This window comes from Urocampus carinirostris, chromosome 19 (assembly GCF_059441175.1).
Source record: "Urocampus carinirostris isolate Australia breed hairy pipefish chromosome 19, RoL_Ucar_1.0, whole genome shotgun sequence".
NCBI lineage: Eukaryota > Metazoa > Chordata > Actinopteri > Syngnathiformes > Syngnathidae > Urocampus > Urocampus carinirostris.
Window position 1 is genome coordinate 3,112,120 of NC_142367.1, and position 20,791 is coordinate 3,132,910.

Consider the following 20,791-nt stretch of genomic DNA (forward strand, 5'->3'; position numbering starts at 1 on the left):
TGACTTGATGTCACGCTGCATTCCCCGAAGGCATGAGCACATCGATGGTCAGGAAACACTCGAGCGCACGGCAGTTAAATAAACAGTTGAGATTAAACAAATATCAATAACCAGAACTTTTAAGGTGGTAATTTCTTACTTTGCAGTGGGCTGTGCAACCTGGCAAGGTTCTAAACCCAATTTGGCATTTTATTCTTTCCCTTTTGATGAAGACAGAAAACGGTGACACATTCGAATGCCAATTAAGGCCTTACTTTTTAGAAAAATAAAGTCAATGCCTTTAAAACTTTTAAAGGATCTGCATAAACCCTGGCTCATCCAATCACATTTCTTTGTGTAATTGGATGGCGTTTCTGACTGTTTACAGTTTATCTGTGGGTTTTCATTAAAAAAAGTCGCAACAGTGAACCTGAATTGTTTAATGAGCTTCTATATAAGAAGATTCGTAGCAAGGTTTGTTTGTATGACAGCTTGACTGTAATCAGAAGTGGGGAGTATGCTCTCTATATATTGGACTCAACAATCAATGCTACGTCAGCAATGCACACAATAGACCCTACCCCGCACTTATCAGAATTAACGTTAAAGTTAAGATTTTCATGCACATTTTATTCTTCGAGCCAAATGTACTCATCAAAAGAGCTATATATGGGTCGCAAGCCATTGGTTCCGTACCCCTGCCTTAACCTATCTTCTGGACGTTTATCTCCCGTTTTATCCGTTGAGAATTTGACAGTTCATTCCAGCATTTTTATGGTGGCGCACATAACAGTTTTCAATACATGTAATATACAAAGCATTACTGTTTTGAATCGCTTCTTAATTGCAATAAAAGCAGCTCGTTTACGTTACCAGCGATTGGTAAGAAAATGCGGTATCATTTTGCCAAAGTCAATATTTTCAACCAACTCAAATCTGATTTGAACAAGGTATCTTTGGGGGAAAAGTGTCCGTTCTTTACTGCTCTTTTACATTCCGCTAAGAATTAGATATGCATCTTGGTCTCTTCATCTGTTCTCTTAGGCGCAAGGCGTAAGAGGCAATGACTCTTCACATTACAACCTTTACAAACTAAAGTTGCCAATAGTGACGAGGGAAAAATAAATGCATTGGCAATCCAAGCAACCTGAGCAACCAGGCGTGTCGGCATCATTTTTTAACAAACTTGATTTATTTAGCTTCATTTAATGCACATATGTCAGAGTGAAGGCCCGCGGGCCACATTAGGCCCGCGAGAGGGTTTTACCTGGCCCGCGTGACGATATCAATATATTATTAGATCCGGCCCGCAGGCCGCTGCAAGCCAGCAGCCCGCAGTACGCATGAATACTACATTTCCCACAATGCAACGGGGACGCGCCGAGCGGGAGCAAAGCGGGAGGCGGTTTGATTTATTCAGCAGTCGATCAGCAGCAGTCATTAGCATAACAGCAAAAATTAGCCCACAGATACCCATCAACAATGGCTAAACGGAAGGTGGACACTGAAAACCGGGGCTTTCAAACAAGGTGGGAGTTGGAGTACATGTTCACGGAGGTAGCTGGAAAAGTATCAGCGTCAGCCTCAAACAAGTAATGTAGCGATGTAGTAATACAGTACTGTATATAAATGTATGTAAATACAGTAATAATACAGTAATGTTTCCTGTGCAATTACACATTTGAAGTTTTTACTCCGTTCAAGTTTAAAAGTTAAATATGCACATAAAGAAGGTCTTGTTTTTTGTTGTTCCCCTCGGGAATTTTAAAGCTTTATTGTCTATGTTGACTATGTTGTTTTTGTTTGCCGACTCTGTCCTGGGAGTGTTTCTTGTTTTTCGGCTTTTCATGGAAAATAGATCTTGATGTGGACAACAGTCTTTTGATAAAATTGTCTCCTATTTAGCAGAGAAAATGACTTTTGATTGTTATTATTTGTTAATCAGTAATTTCTTTTTTTCACACTAACCCAGAGAAAGCACAGAAAGGAAAGTCAATGTACCGTATTTTCCGCACTATAAGGCGCACCTAAAAGTCTTATTTTTTTTCAAAAGCTGACCATGCGCCTTATAACACAGTGCGCCTTATATATGGCTCAATATTAAATTCGCAAGGTCTCGCAACTACGAGAAACAGCCGCCGACTCCATTTTTCGCGCTGTGCATACTGGGAAATATTAAACGATTGGTAGTTGCCGGGGCTCGTGTTGTATTTGTTTACTAAGTGGCAAAATGGCTACCCCATTAAACTGCTTAATTCATATTCAACAAATACAGTATTTGTCTGAATCCAGGGTTTTGACTGGTGAAGATGTAAAGCACAATTTACCTTAAACAAACGCAGAATTATTCAGAATGTCACGTTTGACAGAGAGAGAGAGAGAGCGAGAGAGAGAGAGAGAGAGAGAGCGAGATTCTCTTTCATACGTGCATTTGTATAAAAAATGGCTCCTGTTAAGAGACACGCGTACAACGCCGAGTTTAAACTCAAAGCGATCAGTCACGCAGCACAACACGGCAATAGAGCGGCAGCGAGAGAGTTAAACTTAAATGAATCGATGGTACGGAAGTGGAGAAAGGATGAAGATAAGCTCCGCCAAGTAAGGAAAACTCAACAAAGTTTCCGTGGCAATAAAGCAAGATGGCCAGAGTTAGAGGAGACACTTGAACAGTGGGTTGTTCAACAAAGAGCGGCAAGCAGAAGTGTCAGTACGATAACTATACGTATGAAGGCAACAGCGCTGGCACAAAAACACCGGACGTGTTGGATGGCCCATTCACTGAGATATGGTCAATTCGAACACAGCAGAAGAAGAATTCGAGGGATTCGTCGATGAGGAGCTTATAGAGTGATCTTTGTTTTTCTTTTGTGTGTTTACGTTTACATTTTACAGTTATTATGTTATTGCTTTGCACTCGTTGTTTTTGCACATTACGAGTGTCACTTTATTGCGATTGCACTAACGTTTCATTTAAAATAACAGTATCAGACGTTTTTTTCTTTGCGTGTTGACTAAATGGACAAAAAATAAAATGTTATGTCGATGTTGTTCAAAGATGTTAAAGATGTGTCACGAAAATGCTTTACCTCAGAGAAAATAATAAAACGGCTGTTTATTTATTTTGGGAGTGAATGGAGTTGTGGAAAGCTTGTTTGTTAATAAAGTTTGACCTTTTTGAATGCTTTGTTGACATTCCCTTGAGCGTGGCAACATCTAGAGGTTGCATAAAGTAACTACATTCTCTACTGTAGTCAAGTCGTCACATTTATTTACCGTAAATAGCCCTTAATCCCAAAAATGTCTCGAAGGACTGCACAGGATTACAATTACAAAATTGCACAATTACCTGATCTTAAACCAGCATGCACTTATAGCGCCTTATAATGGGGTGCGTCTTATGTATGGCATAAGTTTTAAAATATATCATTCATTGAAGGTGCGCCTTATAACATGGTGCGCCATATAGTGCGGAAAATACGGTACATTTGAGCAGGACAGATGAGGTCCAGTGTGTTGATTGCTATTGGTTTTAAGTAACAAGAGATTTTTGCACTTTATTTTATTGTATTTCGAGGCAATATTTCTTTTTAATAATTTCAGATGATTGAATGATAGAAAATGGTTGAGTTGTTGTTATGAGATATGTTATGAGTTTTTTATATAAAGGACATTTGTATTTTGTGCCTGCTGAAATTAAAAATGACTGACAGAGTCATAAGAAAATATTGCTTTATTTATCCAATCATATTGTAATATATTTGTTGTGTTTTCAGTAGGTTAAATCTTGGTTTCAGTAAAGATTGGACAGTCCGGCCCTCGGCTTGTAGCCAAATGTTTTATTTGGCCCTCCGTCCATTTGACTTTGACACCCCTGATTTAATGTGTGGCCAGTCGATTCAGACTGTCGGAAAGCATGGCAACAATTTCAACCATTTACGAGCACTTAACCCAAAATTCAAGCACTTTTCAGACCTTGAACACCTGTACAAACCCTGTGTATAGTAAATGGTCTTTAATGCTAAAAATAAAATTAAATCCAACCCCATTGGCAAAAATTGTTTGTCCTGTTCAATTGTATTTATCAATTTTACCATATTTCTAACTTGTACTTTTTGTTTCTTGACCCATGAAGCTCCTTAAGGGAAAATATAACTTGTTTTGTACTAATGTGAAAAAAGAAAACTATTTCATTTTTCCAGTAGAATAACTTAAAATAAGCAACATTTTCTGCGATGGCTCATTATTATGCAAGTTTAAAGTATTTCTTATATATGCGATTTTAAGGTTCTCCTACTACTATACAAAATCATACATGGACTTTCCCCCTCATATCTTTCAGATCTGATCTCCCCCTATGTCCCGGCCCGAAGCCTTCGTTCCGAGAGCGCCGGTCTCCTGGTGATCACAAGAGCCAAGAAGTGTTCCGCTGGTTCGAGAGCGTTCTCCATCCGGGCACCGGTGTTGTGGAATGCTCTTCCCCCTGAGATCCGATCTGCAACCTCGGTGGAAATGTTTAAATCTAGGCTTAAAACTCACTTCTACTCTATAGCATACGAATAACCTAAACTTCTTATATGTAATACCTTGTGAAGCCCTTAGAGACTAATTGTGATTAAGGCCTATACAAATAAAAATGACTTGACTTATTTATTTTACTTGTAAATTCGTTTTTTAAAAATAGTACCTCAAAGGGGTAAGATTTTTTTTTAATACAATTAATGATAGTAGTAACAGTAAGAAAAATAGTAGTTGTAGTGGCGGAAACATCTGCAGCAATCAGTAATCGTAGTATTAATACAAGGAGTATTACTCGGAGTACTACCAATATCAGAAGGTAGTAGCCATATTACTTATGTGGTAGCAGTAGTAGTATTTGTAGTGGCAGTCGTACTAGCAGTAGCAGTAACAGTTTTTGTAGTACCAATTAAAAACCCATCAGCAACACTGGCTTTCTTGCACACATGTGAGGTCAATTATTTTCTCAAAACACCCCTTACCCCCCTTCCTAATTACGATGTTTATGTACCGTATTTATTCGGGTACGATGCATTCATTTTTTACCTGAAAAATAACTAAGTTTGAAATTTAGGTACACGTTCTTCATATGGTGTTATAAAGAGATAGATCAGTCGAAAAATATCGCTGACCAACATCGCTTAACATTGGATGCAACGGGAATCAAACCAGGGTCACAGCAATGAAAGTGCTAAATCTTAACCGCGAGACCACCCGCTATCTAGAACAGTAATTTTCAACCACTGTGATGTGTAACTAATTGTACTGATCCATGAGAAAATATGTGTGTGCCTGTGCGATCTACCGAAAGCTATCTTTCATTTGGATATTTTCACTGGAGATGCAACGGCAATGACTAGTGATGAATGAAAGAATGTTTGAAAAACACTAGTCTAGAAGACACATGAAAAATACATGATATTTTATCTAATTTTTGCACCATTTTACCAGCACCAGAGAAAAGAAATGGTGTATCTTATGATGACTCGTACTTTGAAAGACATTAAATGAATACATTGTAAGTTTTATGTTGGAATTGTGTTCATAGTTTATATTGTCAATAAATGATTGCCGCAAGTATTCAATGTTTGTCACTTACAAAGCTTAGTTTGACGTGAAAAAAGTGAAATAACGTTTTATACCAATATCTAAAAAAAAAAAATCGGTGTCCGCATTACACATGAGTACATGTTATAAACAAATAAAAACAGTACCTTTTTTTGTAGTAAATCATTAGTTCAGTAACTGCTAAAATGGTTCTGCCCAATACAGAACTACTGAGATATCTGTATGCCGGGTGGGGCTGGGCTGACGTGCGAGATGTTACCTTAAGTGACGGGATACTTATTGTTTATATAAAGAGATCTGGAAGTAATGACGTTGTGAACGTTTTCAATCAATTGTCTTTATTCTACATACAGTCCATTACATGCCGATTACAAAAGAAACACGAGTCCAAGAAACAACAACACGTAGCGTAGCGTAGCGCAGCGCAACTCAGCGTAGCTTCCCGCAGCCCGGAGGTAAAAATCTTATTCCCTCCTGGGTAAGATACCTGTCTGACAGCACGAGCCTTGCTACTTTTATACACATACAAATTAATGTGTGCCACCCTATAGACGAAACAAGGTTTGTACAATAACTTTATCAAAACTCTCAAAACAAGTTCTGGTATTTTTCAGTGGCAAGTGTGTCATATTATTGCTTCGTGTGCTGCCAAGGGTCACAAACTAAAATGCTTGGTCCACTTCAATTGCATTTGACCACGTCACTCGGTATGCGGCCGGTGTAATGTGTCCCAAACTAATAAAGAAGAGGCTCTTTTTTACGACCAGGGCAACCAGATGCCGCAATCGAAAGACTAATCGGCCCCTTAGCGTAGAAACTGCTACCATTCCTGCGGCTCGTTGATTAAGGCACAAGGGTCAAGGCTCTTAGGAAGACCTCAGACACTAATACCGAACGCCCACTCACAAAGAATGTCTGTCCAAGCACGAGTCATTAGGTGTAAGTAACAGTAAAAAGACCTAATGGCCTCTTTTGAGTGTGGAAAGCTCATCCTACACTGGCGGCTGGCAACACAAAAACTCCACTCTTTCTCCCTCTTTTACGCTAAGTGGTACCAGGCATAGGAATTTGTTCATTTAGCCAGTCATTGCATTTGTATTTACTTAACGGAATGAGCTATAAAAGCCAAACATTAGGTCATGGCAACCTGGAGAATTAAGTCAATGAGACATCAAACCTAGTATTTCCTGGAGTGTGGCGGCTTTTGGGGGAAAGTCAAATGATGAAGAGTGGGATTTTTTTTCTACGTTTTGAAAAAGCCGCTCAAATAGCACAGCGGACATGTGTTTCTACTTAGGAGCTCTGAAGCCTGGCCCCCCTTTTACCTCTTTCTGCAATTGACCAGGTCTAAGGAAATGTTAAACAGGCATCATAACCATAACAGAGACGACAGGCTCTCCCCCAATGCCGCTTTGACTTCTTTCCGCACGGTAATTAAGATGCTGCTGTAAATGGATGATACAAACTGCAAATGCTGCAGAAAATCAGAGTATATCAAGAAAGGCCCAATAAGTTAGTGGCATGTTAAAAGCTCTGCCCAAATAATCTGCTTCTTTTGTTGTATGTCTAATTTACAAATAGGCAACTATTCTGATTTGTTAGGGTTTTAATGAAAACACACAATCTGCACTAGGGCAATTACTCCAAAAGCTTGGGGCCCCACAAGCTTCTGCGGGACTTTGATGTTCTGTCTAAATGAAACCTCCGTGTTTCCTGATCCACACAAACGCCCACTGCCCCCTAATCCCTTGGTGTCGACCGCCTCCCTCTCACATTTCTGTCACCTGCCAGAGCACAGTTAAGAAGGTCACAGTTTTCCCCAGGAACGCAGTAAAATGGAGTTGTTAGCAGCTTCAGAGGTTCTTTGATGTGCTGGGTTTGGTTTTGTTACTTTACAGCCCTGCACAATTTCCAGTATGGGACCAAGCCCCCGAGTCACACTTGTAAGGCATACACAGTAAAATTACAAATACCCAATCAAAACGTGTGATGTGCTAATCTGTTCACTGTCGAGGCTTATCAGACAGCGGTATGACTTATACACCTGAATAAATTTACTTTGAGTTGAGAAGAGAGGATCTTTATCTTATTGCAACACCCTAACATTTAAAATATTTACACAGCAAGTATTTCGTAGAGTTAAATCCACAATCCTTTATTTTCTATCCTTTGAAGCATTTAATCAACGGTTATAATTCATGAAACAAGATCAAAAGTTTAGCGAGGTTAAAAAAATGAAATCAGCTCACGTTAAAATTGTGTTACATATAAGAATTGTAAATGTTACCTACTGCTAACCGAGAGCCCGCCAAAATGCATATTTAACTGAGAAGATTCAAGGATATTTGTAACTAGAATAGTGTTTTTGAATTTCTGAAACTTTAAAATGAAATATGTTTGTATGGATTGAACTCTTGAACTAACTTTTTTGGTGCAAAACGTTAAAAATATTATACAATATTATATAGTTTGTATCTATTTCTAAAATATTATTTCAAACCAACGAAGAATCAGTATCCCAGTACTTCCGCTCAAGTTTTCAGCAGGCTATAAAATAAACACCAAAAGTGGCACATTGGGGAGGCTAGCGCAGACTAGGACCAATAGAACGTGTAACGTGACGTCCAATCCAAGGAGGAGAGGTTTGGTCTAGAACAAAGCCATATTTATCCGTCTAAGCTTCGATTTGGTCAATTCTCATTTAACTGAATCAAATTACTATCGATCAGGCCTCCCCTTAAGCCCAGATTCAGGTTTTCCTCGATCCTCAACTTGGACGCGATGGAGCTATTTAGCCCCATTACAACCCCTGTTGAAGCGTTTGGGAGTGTAGAGGGTGTCTTTACCGTTGATCTAAGCACATAGCTTCAAAAAAGAGCACCGTGAACATGTAACAACCGAAGAGGTGCTGGTGGGTGTGGATGGAAAATGCTCATAGAGTCAACACTATATATTTCCTCTGAAGGAAGCTGTTGATGGAATGCTTCACAAACAGCATACAGTAAGGCGAACAAGTCAATTTCCTTCACCAAGGACCATTTCTGGCTCATTAGACAGAGTAGTTTTAACTTACCTTTTGCCTGTCACTGCAAATGTCACGTCCTACTTGAGGCTTTTCCATTCTGTAAATCTCTTCATTCTAGCAAGGACGTGAAGAGGGCTGAAGCTACTTCAGCTGACCTTAACTCTTAAACTGACACGGACGAGAATCCTCGTCACATTACATAATGAAGTAGGCTGCCAAAGACGAGAATTCTCGCAAACTGATTTGTTCTTTTATGAATGGGATGATGAGATACTTGGGCACTTCTCCAATTGATATGAAGCCAATAGAGAACTGTGGTGAAGAACTGTGGTCACCTGATGGCAGTAATGAACACGCCAGCTAAGAAAATTGTGGTCCAACAGGCCAAGAAGATGAGCAATGCAGTGCACAAGATCATCTACTTCAAATGCCGGTGGCAACGAAAGACAGATAGGAGGCAATGGAAATGATCCGAGGAGGAATTCAGCGAATCGAATTCCACCGATGAGTGGCTTACAGAGATCACCGATTTCAGACACGAATTCACTGAAAAGCATCAGGGATTTTTCTCCAGAACCTCCTACTCGCAAAGTACCAAATTTCTAGTTAGATAACGTGTCGCAATTTGACTGGTATGTTCATGGAAATACTACAAAATACTATTGCAAAAATGCTACAAAAATACTACATTAACTACGATAATAATACAAATATATTATAAAGAAATTTCAGAAAAATCTGACTACAAAAAACAACAACTACAGTTATACTACAAAACCTCAATATCGAATTTTGTGCTTAAAACAGAGGCCTTAATGAGAGTGTTTAAAGGCCAATGTGAAGTAAAACATATGTTAAAAAAATAAATAAAAGAAATATAACAGGTGCATGTCTGCATGTAAATTTTTCATAAAAGAAAAATTTGTATAGGTCCCCATTTGCCAGATAATTCAACCCAACGACTCCAAATAGTTGCCCACCCCTGAGCTAGATAGTTACTTTTACAATAGTGTGCTACTTTGGTTGTGAGTAATGCAGAGGGTAACGGAATAAGTTTTGAAATAAAGATCCCTTGTGTTTATTGAAAGCGTTGTTTAGGTATGGGATGTATCACAAGTGCAAAAAAAAAAAAATTCACCATAATGAAAGTTCTGTTTTAAATGCATCCTATTACAAAAGGTTTTTTTCTCAGGTTTTCTTGGAAACAAGTATTTTCAAGAAACATAGCTATTTTTAACTGTTCTTTCCTTAATAATGGTAAAAGCTAGAAACATACCTTTTTCCTTATAAAAGATGAGGGTCCAAGCTTTCTTTTGATATGGCGTATTCCGTTACAGCTACAGAACTTAATTTTCTGTAGGCCTTCAAAAATTAATGAAAATGGCAATAAAATGCTTGGCACCGGCGCTTCCCATTTTTACAGAAATGTTTGACAAGGAATGAGTCAGTCAATTCCAAAAATATTGAAATCATCACCACAAATTTACCAATAGGTTATTATATGAGGTTGTAACGAATGTGGATTTAGTTCTGCAAAAAAAGGTTAACCATATCCTTTGTTTGGCACATATCTTGGTACACTTCTCAAATGAATATGTTTCCCAATGTATGTGACTTACATATAGTTAATGCAAATAACCAATCTTAAAACAAATTAATTCTAACATTACTAGCGTACACAAAATAACTCTAGTCTATATACAACGAGTCCAAGCATAAAAAAAACACACATAGAAAGAAATCAATTAGTGGTTGCCCTCGTTTCACCTTGTTTTAGCATAATACCTCCGCTTTTGTTTACTGGGAGCACAACAGGGACTGATGATCAGCACTTGCCATCAAAAAATTCCACAAAGAATCTCCAAACACACACACACCCAGTCAAGATTTAGACAAGCACCAATTTCTTTCACCTATCAAGCCGCCTCTGAGAATATTTGTACGATGAGATTTATTGTGACTCCTCAAATGCGCTGCGGCTGGTAATTCCTCCCTCTAATTGACGCGTTTGACGGAAATTGGGCCGACGAGAACACAGCACAAATAAAATGAAAGGCTTTCTTTTACAATTCTGCACCTCTGATAAATGAGACAGACTAAAGACTAACCTGGGCGATTTTTACAGAGTTCTGCGTGGAGCCTCCGGCGTGATATTCAACTTCTCTCCTCTTGACAATTTCTTCAAACCTTTAAAAAAAGCACAATTGAAAACGTTTTTTTTTTTTTTCATCAAAGGCTAAAGATGATCACACACAAGAAGTCTTGAAAAGAAAAACTCTTCACATGTCTAAAGAAATGAATAATTACATTTTGCTGTATTAAAAAGACATAAGAGGGTTTAATACACGGTTTTAAAGTTTCACAGGGACATTCATGTTTCCTGGGTGGCCTTTTTAGAAACATTCTCCAAATGTTGCGCAAAGCTGAAAACAAATTATTTTCGGGGTTTTATTATAGCTCCACCTTTAACCACTTTCATAACCACTTTCAAAGTTTGCCTGACCCCCTCCCAAGACAAGTGACTGCTGGTATTCTACTAAGAGAGTTGAGGGTAATGAAAGACCTACTGGACATAGAAGAAATTGAGGACGTGTATCTGTTGTTCTTCATTCTCATCCGAGGGATTTGTGCGGGCGTTTTTATGTGGAGTTTGTGAACACGGCTGAGGGAAATGCAAAAACGCCTTGGAAATGCTGAGAGCAGACCTATACAACAAGTTCAACGACGAGTTTGAGGTCCTGAATGTCAAAATGGAAACCACGGACTTGAAAAGCCCTCAAGACTGGTTTCTTTGGATCAAATTGACTTTTGGCTCTTCTCATGAATGGTTAAGCGTCAAGCAAATTGTTAAGTGTTTGGGAGGTCGTCAGTGACTTAAAACGTGGTATATGGATGTAGACCGTAAACCATTTACATGATTATGCTACTATAGGTTTCACATAGGGCAGCACGGCGGCGCGGTGGTTAGCGCGTGTGCGGCACAGTTCTGAGGTCATGGGTTCAAATCCAGCTACCAACCTTCCTGTGCAGAGTTTGCATGTTCTCCCCGCGCTTGCGTGGGTTTCCTCCCACATTCCAAAAACATGTCAGGTTAATTGGTCGGATCCGAATTGTCCCTAGGTGTGAGCGAGCGTATTGTCTGTCCCTGTGTGCCCTGCGACTGGCTGGCAACCAGTTCAGGGTGTCCCCTGATGGCTGGAATGGGCTCCAGCACCCCCGCGACCCTACTGAGGATAAGCGGTGCAGATAATGGATGGATGGATAGATTTCACATATATTATTATTTTTCCTGTGTGATGATAGGATGTGATTTATGATACTCAAAATGCCTCGTTATATAAAGCAGATTGACTAGAATAGAGCGAAAAATGCTTTGGTTGTCGAGGGGAGAGGACCAAGATAAGCTTCAGCTTTTTCCTGTCCGGCCTTTTTTTCCTCTTGCTCTGTCAAATGTTAAATCTGTTGATATTCAATTTATAATAACCTTGTATATGGTAAACTCACAGGCCACAGGCCAAATGCAAATGCCAGAATGAAAGTTTCAGGATACGTACACCTTTTTCACGGGCAAATTCAAGTCCCTTTAAAGGACTTTAAAAGCCAATTTTTCAATTTCTCCAGTACCATTAAAAGGAAAAATCCAGTGTGAATGATGCATTTTGCAGATTCACAAAAATTTGCTATTTTTAATCTTGTCTGTGAATTTATCAAGCTATGTTATTCAGATCTTCAGTAAATCGCGATTACATTTGTGGACGTGAACACTAAGTGTGTGAATATTTATGAGACAAATGCCTACCCATTTAGGTGTTGGGTGAAATGAGGGTGATATGTATTTGCATTTTTAGTTGCAGGAAGTACTGGGAAATACTTCTTTGATTATTTGCATCGCAGCTGCAGGGGTGGTCAACCCGGTCCTCGAGAACCGCATGTCCTGCATGTGTTTGGAGTTTCTCTGCTCCAATAGAGGAAATTCCAATCACCTGGATCATTATCAAGCTCTCACAAATCTTGCTAACACCTGTGTTGGAGCAGAGAAACCTCCAAAACATGCAGGACATGTCGCTCTCGAGGACCGGGTTGGCCATAGCCCAAAATAAATGTGCATAATTGATATGTAAGGCTTGCACTAATACACATATCATAGTGCCCTGTTTAAGTGTAGCAACCTGTAGGTGGCGATGACGCTTCAGAAGACAATGCCGTACAAACTAATGCCGACTGCTGTCAATCACGAGGGAAAAAATGCAATGGCAAAGCAAAACCACCAGAGAGCAGTGTCGACGTAATTGTTAAGCAGACTTATTGTGAAACATAGCTACAATTTAAAGCATTTACAAGCACTTCATCGAAAACTCAAGCACTTTTCAATTGTTGAAAACACGTTAAAATTCAAGCATTTTCAAGGATTCCAAGCACCCATACGAACCCTGTAATTTGAGGCCACCACCATAATATGTAAGGGACAGTGTGAATTATTTGAACACTAAACGTCGCTGTATTGTGTCAAGCAATCGAAAACGAGTGTTAGGAAGAATACAAACTAAGGAGATTCAGAGTGACCAAATTGTACCATTTTTCTTAACATTTTTTACCCATCCTTTTACCAGGTTTTCTTTAAAGAGTGACAAAAAAGATCGAGTTGAAGAAGAAAACAATTGCAAAACACGAAAATGATATCCATGTGTCTGCCATTGAAGCACTGCTGGAAGATACAGGAAATGGTTAAAAATGTTAGAGTTTGCGTTTTACCATTTATCTTTAATCACTACATAATTAAATAACATCAATTTTTAGGTACACATTTTATTCATATTTTGATTTTCTTTTAGTATGTGGCTATTTTAAAGCAGTTATAGGGGGTATCTTATATCCGATGTATGCCTACAAGAAAGTACATACGGTACTTGAATTTGTTTTGGTTTTGCTAGTCGTTTTGTTTTTTGACAAAAAGGTGAATAGATTCTACTATCTATTTTAAACTGAACAATCCTTTCAGTGTATACATTTGAGAATTGGAAATGTTTTCTTGATTTGTGTCGCAACCTGCCATTAGGGTGGAATGGTAGGTACACCAGTTGAGAACCAAGGATATAACATGTCATCATCCAATATACTAAAGCACTTTTAAACCATCAAGCACTACAAAATGTACTCAACAATCTTTCTGTGTGGGAGAAATGCTGCCACATCTCACGCAGTGATGTCTTAAAAAAATCACTTTGGGAGTAAACAAATATTAAGCACAATCAATCATGTAGCCATCAAAGCCGTTTTATCTAAATAGCAGTGATAAGACGCCGCAAGGTACTCATGTTATCAGGGGAACCGCTAACATGAATGATGTGCATTCTTCACACACAGGGTCCTCCCGGGAAGGCCGGGCGTGTAAATTCGTCCATCCTGCGAAGGAAATTGAGCGAATAGCCAACAAGATCACACGGTGCATTCCCAAGTGGAATACCGCCCATGTGTAGAGGCATTTGCAAACAGGCCAAGGTGGCGTGAAATTCCACCTTAAATCAAGTGAGCGTGTAGGAGAACGTAAATCACAAGCGCCGCTGCAAGTACAAACAAACGCTTACACGGTGTCAAGCAGCATTCCCTTTTTAGGATCTTTTTTTACATGGGAGGTTCAACGTGTTCCGAATTCCACTGCCTAGAAAAACAAACATCGGATTGAAATGGCGTACGCGTGCTGCAATTTCATGAGCTTTATTGAACATACGGGAACCAAATTAACACGTAATAAGCACATGCTGTGATAGTCACAAGCTCAGGCATACCGTCTAGAGCACATATGTCAAAGGTAAGGCCCGGGGGCAGGATCTGGCCAATGCAGGGTTCCCCCAGGATTTTTTTATTCAAATGTAAGATTGTTTAAGACCTTTTCAAGACTTCATCTAACGAAATTTAAGACTAATCTCACACCTAGTCTGGCATACAGACGCAGGAAGCTGGCACAGAGTCATGACGGACCCTAGCACCCAAAACCAACTGGCTGTGACGGCAGCGATTTTAAAGCCTCGCCCCTAAGGAGCAGGTAAGGTATTGTTGTACCCAGCGGTTGATGTTTGCTTTGAATGGGCGGCCGGAGTGTGCTGGAACTAAAGGGGGATTGCCCCCGACCTGGCCGTGGCCAAACCTGGATTCTGGGTGGGAATAGTCAAGTCAAGTCAAGTCATTTTTATTTGTATAGCCCTAAATCACGAAGAGTCTCAAAGGGCTTCACAGATTGTTACACTATATTACACAAACTATTTTCAACCGACAATAAAAGGGCTTTTCCACTACATGGTTCCAGCCTTCCCCGCCTTGCCTCGCCTGTTTTAGTTCATGAAAAAGTACCTAGTTCTGAGGCCCTGGCACGTCCTTTTTTTGTACCACCTCTGTCGAGGTTCCAAACACAAAGACCTAGGAGAATATAACGTCACGTGGGTTACAGATGACCACTGATTGGTCAGCGACTTCAGTCACTGCCAACCTCTGATTTATCAGAAAGGATCTTCCCCAAGACCTGATGCAAAACAAATTGTCCGATTGTGTCTGCGCATTACCTCAGCAAAAGTTTTCGGTAATTTTGAATTTGGCGTGGTGCAGTCTACAAGCATTGCGGGAAATGTAGTTGAAAAGTATGTGTTTTTAAGATTGGAAACTTGCAAAAGAGATTGCGATCTCTTGATCCCAAGACGAGCGCTCTACGTCCTGAGCTAATGCCGCCCATGGAATCACTTCCATGTGATGGCACTTCGGGGGTATCATAGTTGACAGGCATTGTGGGAAATGCAGTTGAAAAGTACAGGACTGTCTCAGAAAATTAGAATATTGTGATAAAGTTCTTTATTTTCTGTAATGCAATTAAAAAAACAAAAATGTCATACATTCTGGATTCATTACACATCAACTGAACTATTTCAAGCCTTTTATTATTTGAATATTGCTGATTTTGGCTTACAGCTGAAAAAAACTCAAAAATCCTATCTCAAAATATTAGAATACTTCCTCAGACCAAGTAAAAAAATAATTTTATAACAACAAAACTAAATCAAACATTTGAAAATGTCCATTGATGCACTCAGTACTTGGTTGGGAATCCTTTTGCACGGATTACTGCATCAATCCGGCGTGGCATGGAGGCAATCAGCCTGTGACATTGCTGAGGTGTTATTGATGCCCAGGATGCTTCGATAGCGGCCTTCAGCTCATTTGCATTTGTAGGTCTGGTGTCTTTCATCTTCTTCTTAACTATACCCCACAAATTCTCGAAGGGGTTCAGGTCAGGGGAATTAGCAGGCCAATCAAGGACAGTGATGCCATGGTCAGTGCACCAGTTACTGGTGGTTTTGGCACTGTGGGCAGGTGCCAGATCATGCTGGAAAATGAAATCCTCATCACCATAGAGCTTTTCAGCAGATGGAAGCATGTAGTGCTCTAAAATCTCTTGGTACACAGTTGCATTTACTCTGGACTTAATGAAACACAGTGGACCAACACCAGCAGCTGACATGGCTCCCCAAACCATTGCTGACTGTGGAAACTTCACACTGGATTTCAAGCAACTTGGATTTTGCTCCTCTCCAGCCTTTCTCCAGACTCTGGCGCCTTGACTTCCAAATGAAACGCAAAACTTGCTTTCGTCTGAAAATAGGACTTTGGACCACTCTGCAACTGTCCAGTGCTTCTTCTCCATAGCCCAAGTCAGACGCTTCTTCCGTTGTCTTGAGTTCAGAAGTGGCTTGACCATGGGAATACGGCTATTGTAGCCCATTTCCCGGACACGTCTGTGAACTGTGGCTTTTGATACCTGGACTCTAGCTTCAGCCCACTGTCTTTGAAGCTCCCCCAAATTCTGGAAGCGGCTCTTCTTCACAATTTTGTTAAGGCTGCGGTCATCTCTCTTGGTTGTGCAGCGTTTCCGGCCACATTTTTCCCTTCCAACAGACTTTTTGTGGATATGCTTTGAAACTGCACTCTGTGAACAGCCTGCTCTTTGAGAAATTTCTTTTTGTGTCTTACCCTCCTGATGGAGGGTATCAATGATGGTCCTCTGGACAGCAGTCAGATCAGCAGTCTTCCCCATACTTGTGATTTAGTTTACTGAACCAAGCTGAGTGTTTTAAGGCTCAGGAAACCCTCGCAAGGTGTTTCGAGTTAATTAGATGAATCAGGTGATTAGTTGAATAGCCTACTTGTATACTTTTTCATGATATTCTAATATTTTGAGATAGGATTTTTGAGTTTTCTTAAGCTGTAAGCCAAATTCAGCAATATTAAAATAATAAAAGGCTTGAAATAGTTCAGTTGATGTGTAATGAATCCAGAATGTATGACATTTTTGTTTTTTTAATTGCATTACAGAAAATAAAGAACTTTATCACAATATTCTAATTTTCTGAGACAGTCCAGTATGTACTCTACGTATAATTTACCAACTTATAACATTATTATATTGATTGTTAAAATTGGAATACAGTATCGATCCCAAGACAATAGTATCGATCCAATCCATGTATTTGCTCAGTATCAATACTACAGTATTTGGTGGGGAACTCCAAAGACACCTGTTGAGATTCCTTGACAAAGAGGGAATTAAAATGCACTGTGAGTGTTTCGAACAGAACGGCACAGCTCAAAAGTCATTTCAACTCAGTGGCTGAGGTATTTTTTTTTCGAATTCCAGTGTTCACTCTCCCTCCTGGAAGTATTTGCTCCACCTTTCAGTGCAGAAAGCACATTATGGTGAGGGGGGTGGGGGCTGAAAACGCCATCTGAAAAGGGAGCAGCTGCCTGGAGACCTTTCCACCCGCAAACAACATGTGATCCCACAGTAGTGGCACTGTAAGCGGCCTCCCCTTTGGCCATTTAGGGAGAGAAAATCCCTTCTCAAACCGCTGTGGGGTGGGTTGAGGAAAAAAAAAAAGAAGCGATTGTTTTGGACAAAATGTTCTCTGCCACTAAACTGTGCTTACACAAGAACAGTCTCACTAGAGGAAACATTCCAACAAAACAATACATTCCACACAAGGAGAGTTTCCCCAATCTGTGTTTTTATGTTTTTTATGGGTCACCTAATGACTCCCAACACAGCAGTTGGGTCTAAAATGGCGGCGCCCTGTTTGGCTGCGGCTGCATCGGCTCGCTACAGTTTAACTGTACGGGTCAGGTGTATCGACATTTCGTTCTGTGAGCATGGTTACAAAGAATGACAATAAAGGTAAATTCTATTCTATTCTATTCTATGTGCATCTCACACAGTTTGTGAAATGAAATGAAAAGTTTGGAAGCCACTATGATTTTTAACAAATTGTTTAAATCAGTGGTTATCAACTATGGGTACATGTGCCACCTGTAGGTACATAATGGAATTTCAAGGGGTAGATTGATTTTTCAAAAAGGAAAAATTTATGTACCGTGAATTCATGACTAGAAGCCGATACTGTTATGTTACATTAAACACTGCATCCTTAAATATAGTGCGGCTAAATCTATTTTTTTGTGGCTGCACGGAGAAAAAAGGTGAGCTGCTCTTTTCCACAAAGCATGCGCTCTCGATACAAAACACTGCGCTGACTTCTGGAAACATTTATGGATGCCCTTTGAGAGAGATGTTTTTGCCGATATTATTAAAATATAACAAATATAATACATAACATGGGCAAAATGGGAGGGTTGAGAGTAGTGTATTCAGTATTTACAACGTACACACAATATATATACTATTTCCGGCACAAATCAAATACTCAATATATCCATCTGTGTTGAAGAGCAGAAGAAGTTGTCAATGAAAAACGCTACACTTCTCTTTCTGTATCATGGGCGTCAAAGTCAGGTCGCTGAAGTTTCCTAAAATTCTTGAGGAACGATAACAAGTAAATGTGCGTTAACCATTAATGAAAACAACACAAAAAGACACAACTGTGTTGCAATCTGGCACTTCCCCCACTGTATGGTTGACCTGATGCTGTCATTTAGAAATATAGATTTTTTTCAATGCAACCTTCATTCACATTTTTATTTCGGCTGAGTTTTACAAATGTGCTCGTCTTTGTATTTGCCATCTTGAATGGTCACATGATCCAAAAAGACATAACGGTCCTCCTCCGTGGCATGAAGTGGCTGAAAAAAAGCGTTCGGACCATTTTCTCAACCGCATCAAGCTTTCTTATTCCACTTTCATTTTAAAAGAAACGGCTCACCTCTTCTTTACACTAACCACATTAAATGGATGCACGAGATATTAAACAATAAAAAAGGTTTCAACGCGATAGATACAGTATACATAGTATGTTTACGCACAAACTAGGAAGTAGAAGCTGGATTTCTTCTTTGGGGTGGATGCAGGGTGACCTCTCACAGCGCCACCACACACCGATCGCGGCGGGAAAAAGCACTACAGTAGTGTCCTGTACACTGAAAAAGGAGCATACAGTACAAAATCTAACTTACAGCTATGTCCGGATATTTTTGGACATCCCGAAAAAAATGTTCGTATCAACCGTTCTACGCAAGTCGAATAGTCGCATGTTGGGGAGCGCCTGTATGCATGAATTACTTCAATTTGATGGCTTACTTAAGCCCTTGGCTTAAAATCCAGTGTCGCTTGTATATGGACAAAATTAAGAATTGTTCCTAAAGTGTAAAGAGTGTAGCTTATGATCAGGTGCACTCCAATGTGGAATTTATGGTAATATTTTACTTAAAGGGGCAGTGTGTACTATTTAGCACCTCCAAATGCAGGGGTCGGAAACCTATGGCTCGCGAGCCAGATGTGGCTCTTTTGATGATAACATCTGGCTGGCAAATCTGGCTCGCAGATTTGGGTTTAAAAAAAATCGTTTTGTTATCGTTTGTTTAAATCCATCCATCGATTTTCTACTGCTCATGTCTTGTGCAGAGTTGCAGTTGCATGAGCGATTGTCTATTATTTTAATTGGATGATAATGTCCTGCATTGGCCAGAACTGGGCCGTTGCTGGGGGCACAGGTACACGCCCCCTTTTGCGTCCCTTGGCCGTTGGTCATTAGCTCAAAGCTAACCCTTCGACGGAGAAGATGGAGAAACTAAAAAAAGATGATGAATATCGTACATTTCAGGACGAATGGACCGAAGAATTTGTGAAGAGGTATGCCTAATTTGCAATGACAAAATTGCATCAATGAAACGGTCGAATGTTAAGCGGCACTTCGACACACGCCATGCCGCCTTCGGACGGTCTGCTTTTGCACAGCAATGTGCGCTGGTTGTCAAGAGGGAAGGTGCTCAGCCATTTTGCGGCTTGTCTCAACGAAATACGTTTTTTCCTTGAAATGAAAGGGAACGAGCATCCTGAGCTAGCGAAAACTGAGTGGCTCCTCAAATTCTATTATCTCGTGGATATTACCGAACATCTGACCCAGCTCAACGTTAAAATGCAAGGCGTTGGAAATACAGTGTTATCCCTTCAACACGCTGTGTTTGCTTTTGAAAACAAGCTGGAGCTCTTCATCAAGGATCTTGAAACAGGTCGCTTACTACATTTTGAAAAACTGAGTTTACAGAGGCATGCACAACAAGTGAGCCCACTCAAAACATCTCCACCAGCTAGCTGGCTTCACATCCGGTCTCCTCCAGTCGTTCAAAGCGCGCTTTGGAGAATTTCGTGAGCACTCAGGTGTTTTTAAGTTCACCACCCATTCAAACGAGTGTTCACTCCACACAGCCGACCTGAGTTGCATTCCTGATGTCTCCCTGGTAGATTCAGAAACAGAAATGGCTAACCCGAAGGCCTCAGGGATGAGGATGAACAAGTTCAAATCACTGAATGAAGAGTTGGAAACAGGGTTGGGTAGGGTTACTTTATCTTGATTACTTTCAGTTACTTTTGGATTACTCCGATACCAAATATGCTAATAAAAGACAAAATAAACTAAATATGAATAAAGTTATGACTCACAACACGTGGTAAGCTTTTTCTCCTGGCTTTGATCTCTTTGATCTCCAGCAAAACTAACATAAAGTGCGACAGAAATAAAATGAAAAAAAATCCAAACAGCTTGCCAACATCATTTTTGCCGTTCCATGTATTCCGTTACTCCCCAAGCCTGCCAAAATTTTGTAATTGTATTCATATTTAGTTCATTTTGTCTTTTATTAGCATATTTGGTATTGGAGTAATCCAAAAGTAATTGAAAGTAATCAAGTTAAAGTAACCCTACCCAACCCTGG

General features: G+C 39.9%; 1 protein-coding gene across 2 annotated transcripts in view; it reads right to left on the bottom strand.

Annotated features, from left to right (window-relative positions):
• The window catches only part of LOC148346898 (adenosine kinase-like), a 288,745-nt gene that overhangs the window by 226,175 nt on the left and 41,779 nt on the right, over positions 1–20,791 (bottom strand). For both annotated transcript variants that reach the window (XM_088323478.1, XM_088323479.1), the window contains exon 4: positions 10,696–10,774. In XM_088323478.1, the coding sequence (XP_088179604.1) occupies positions 10,696–10,774 (79 nt within the window). The remainder of the gene's footprint in view (positions 1–10,695; positions 10,775–20,791) is intronic.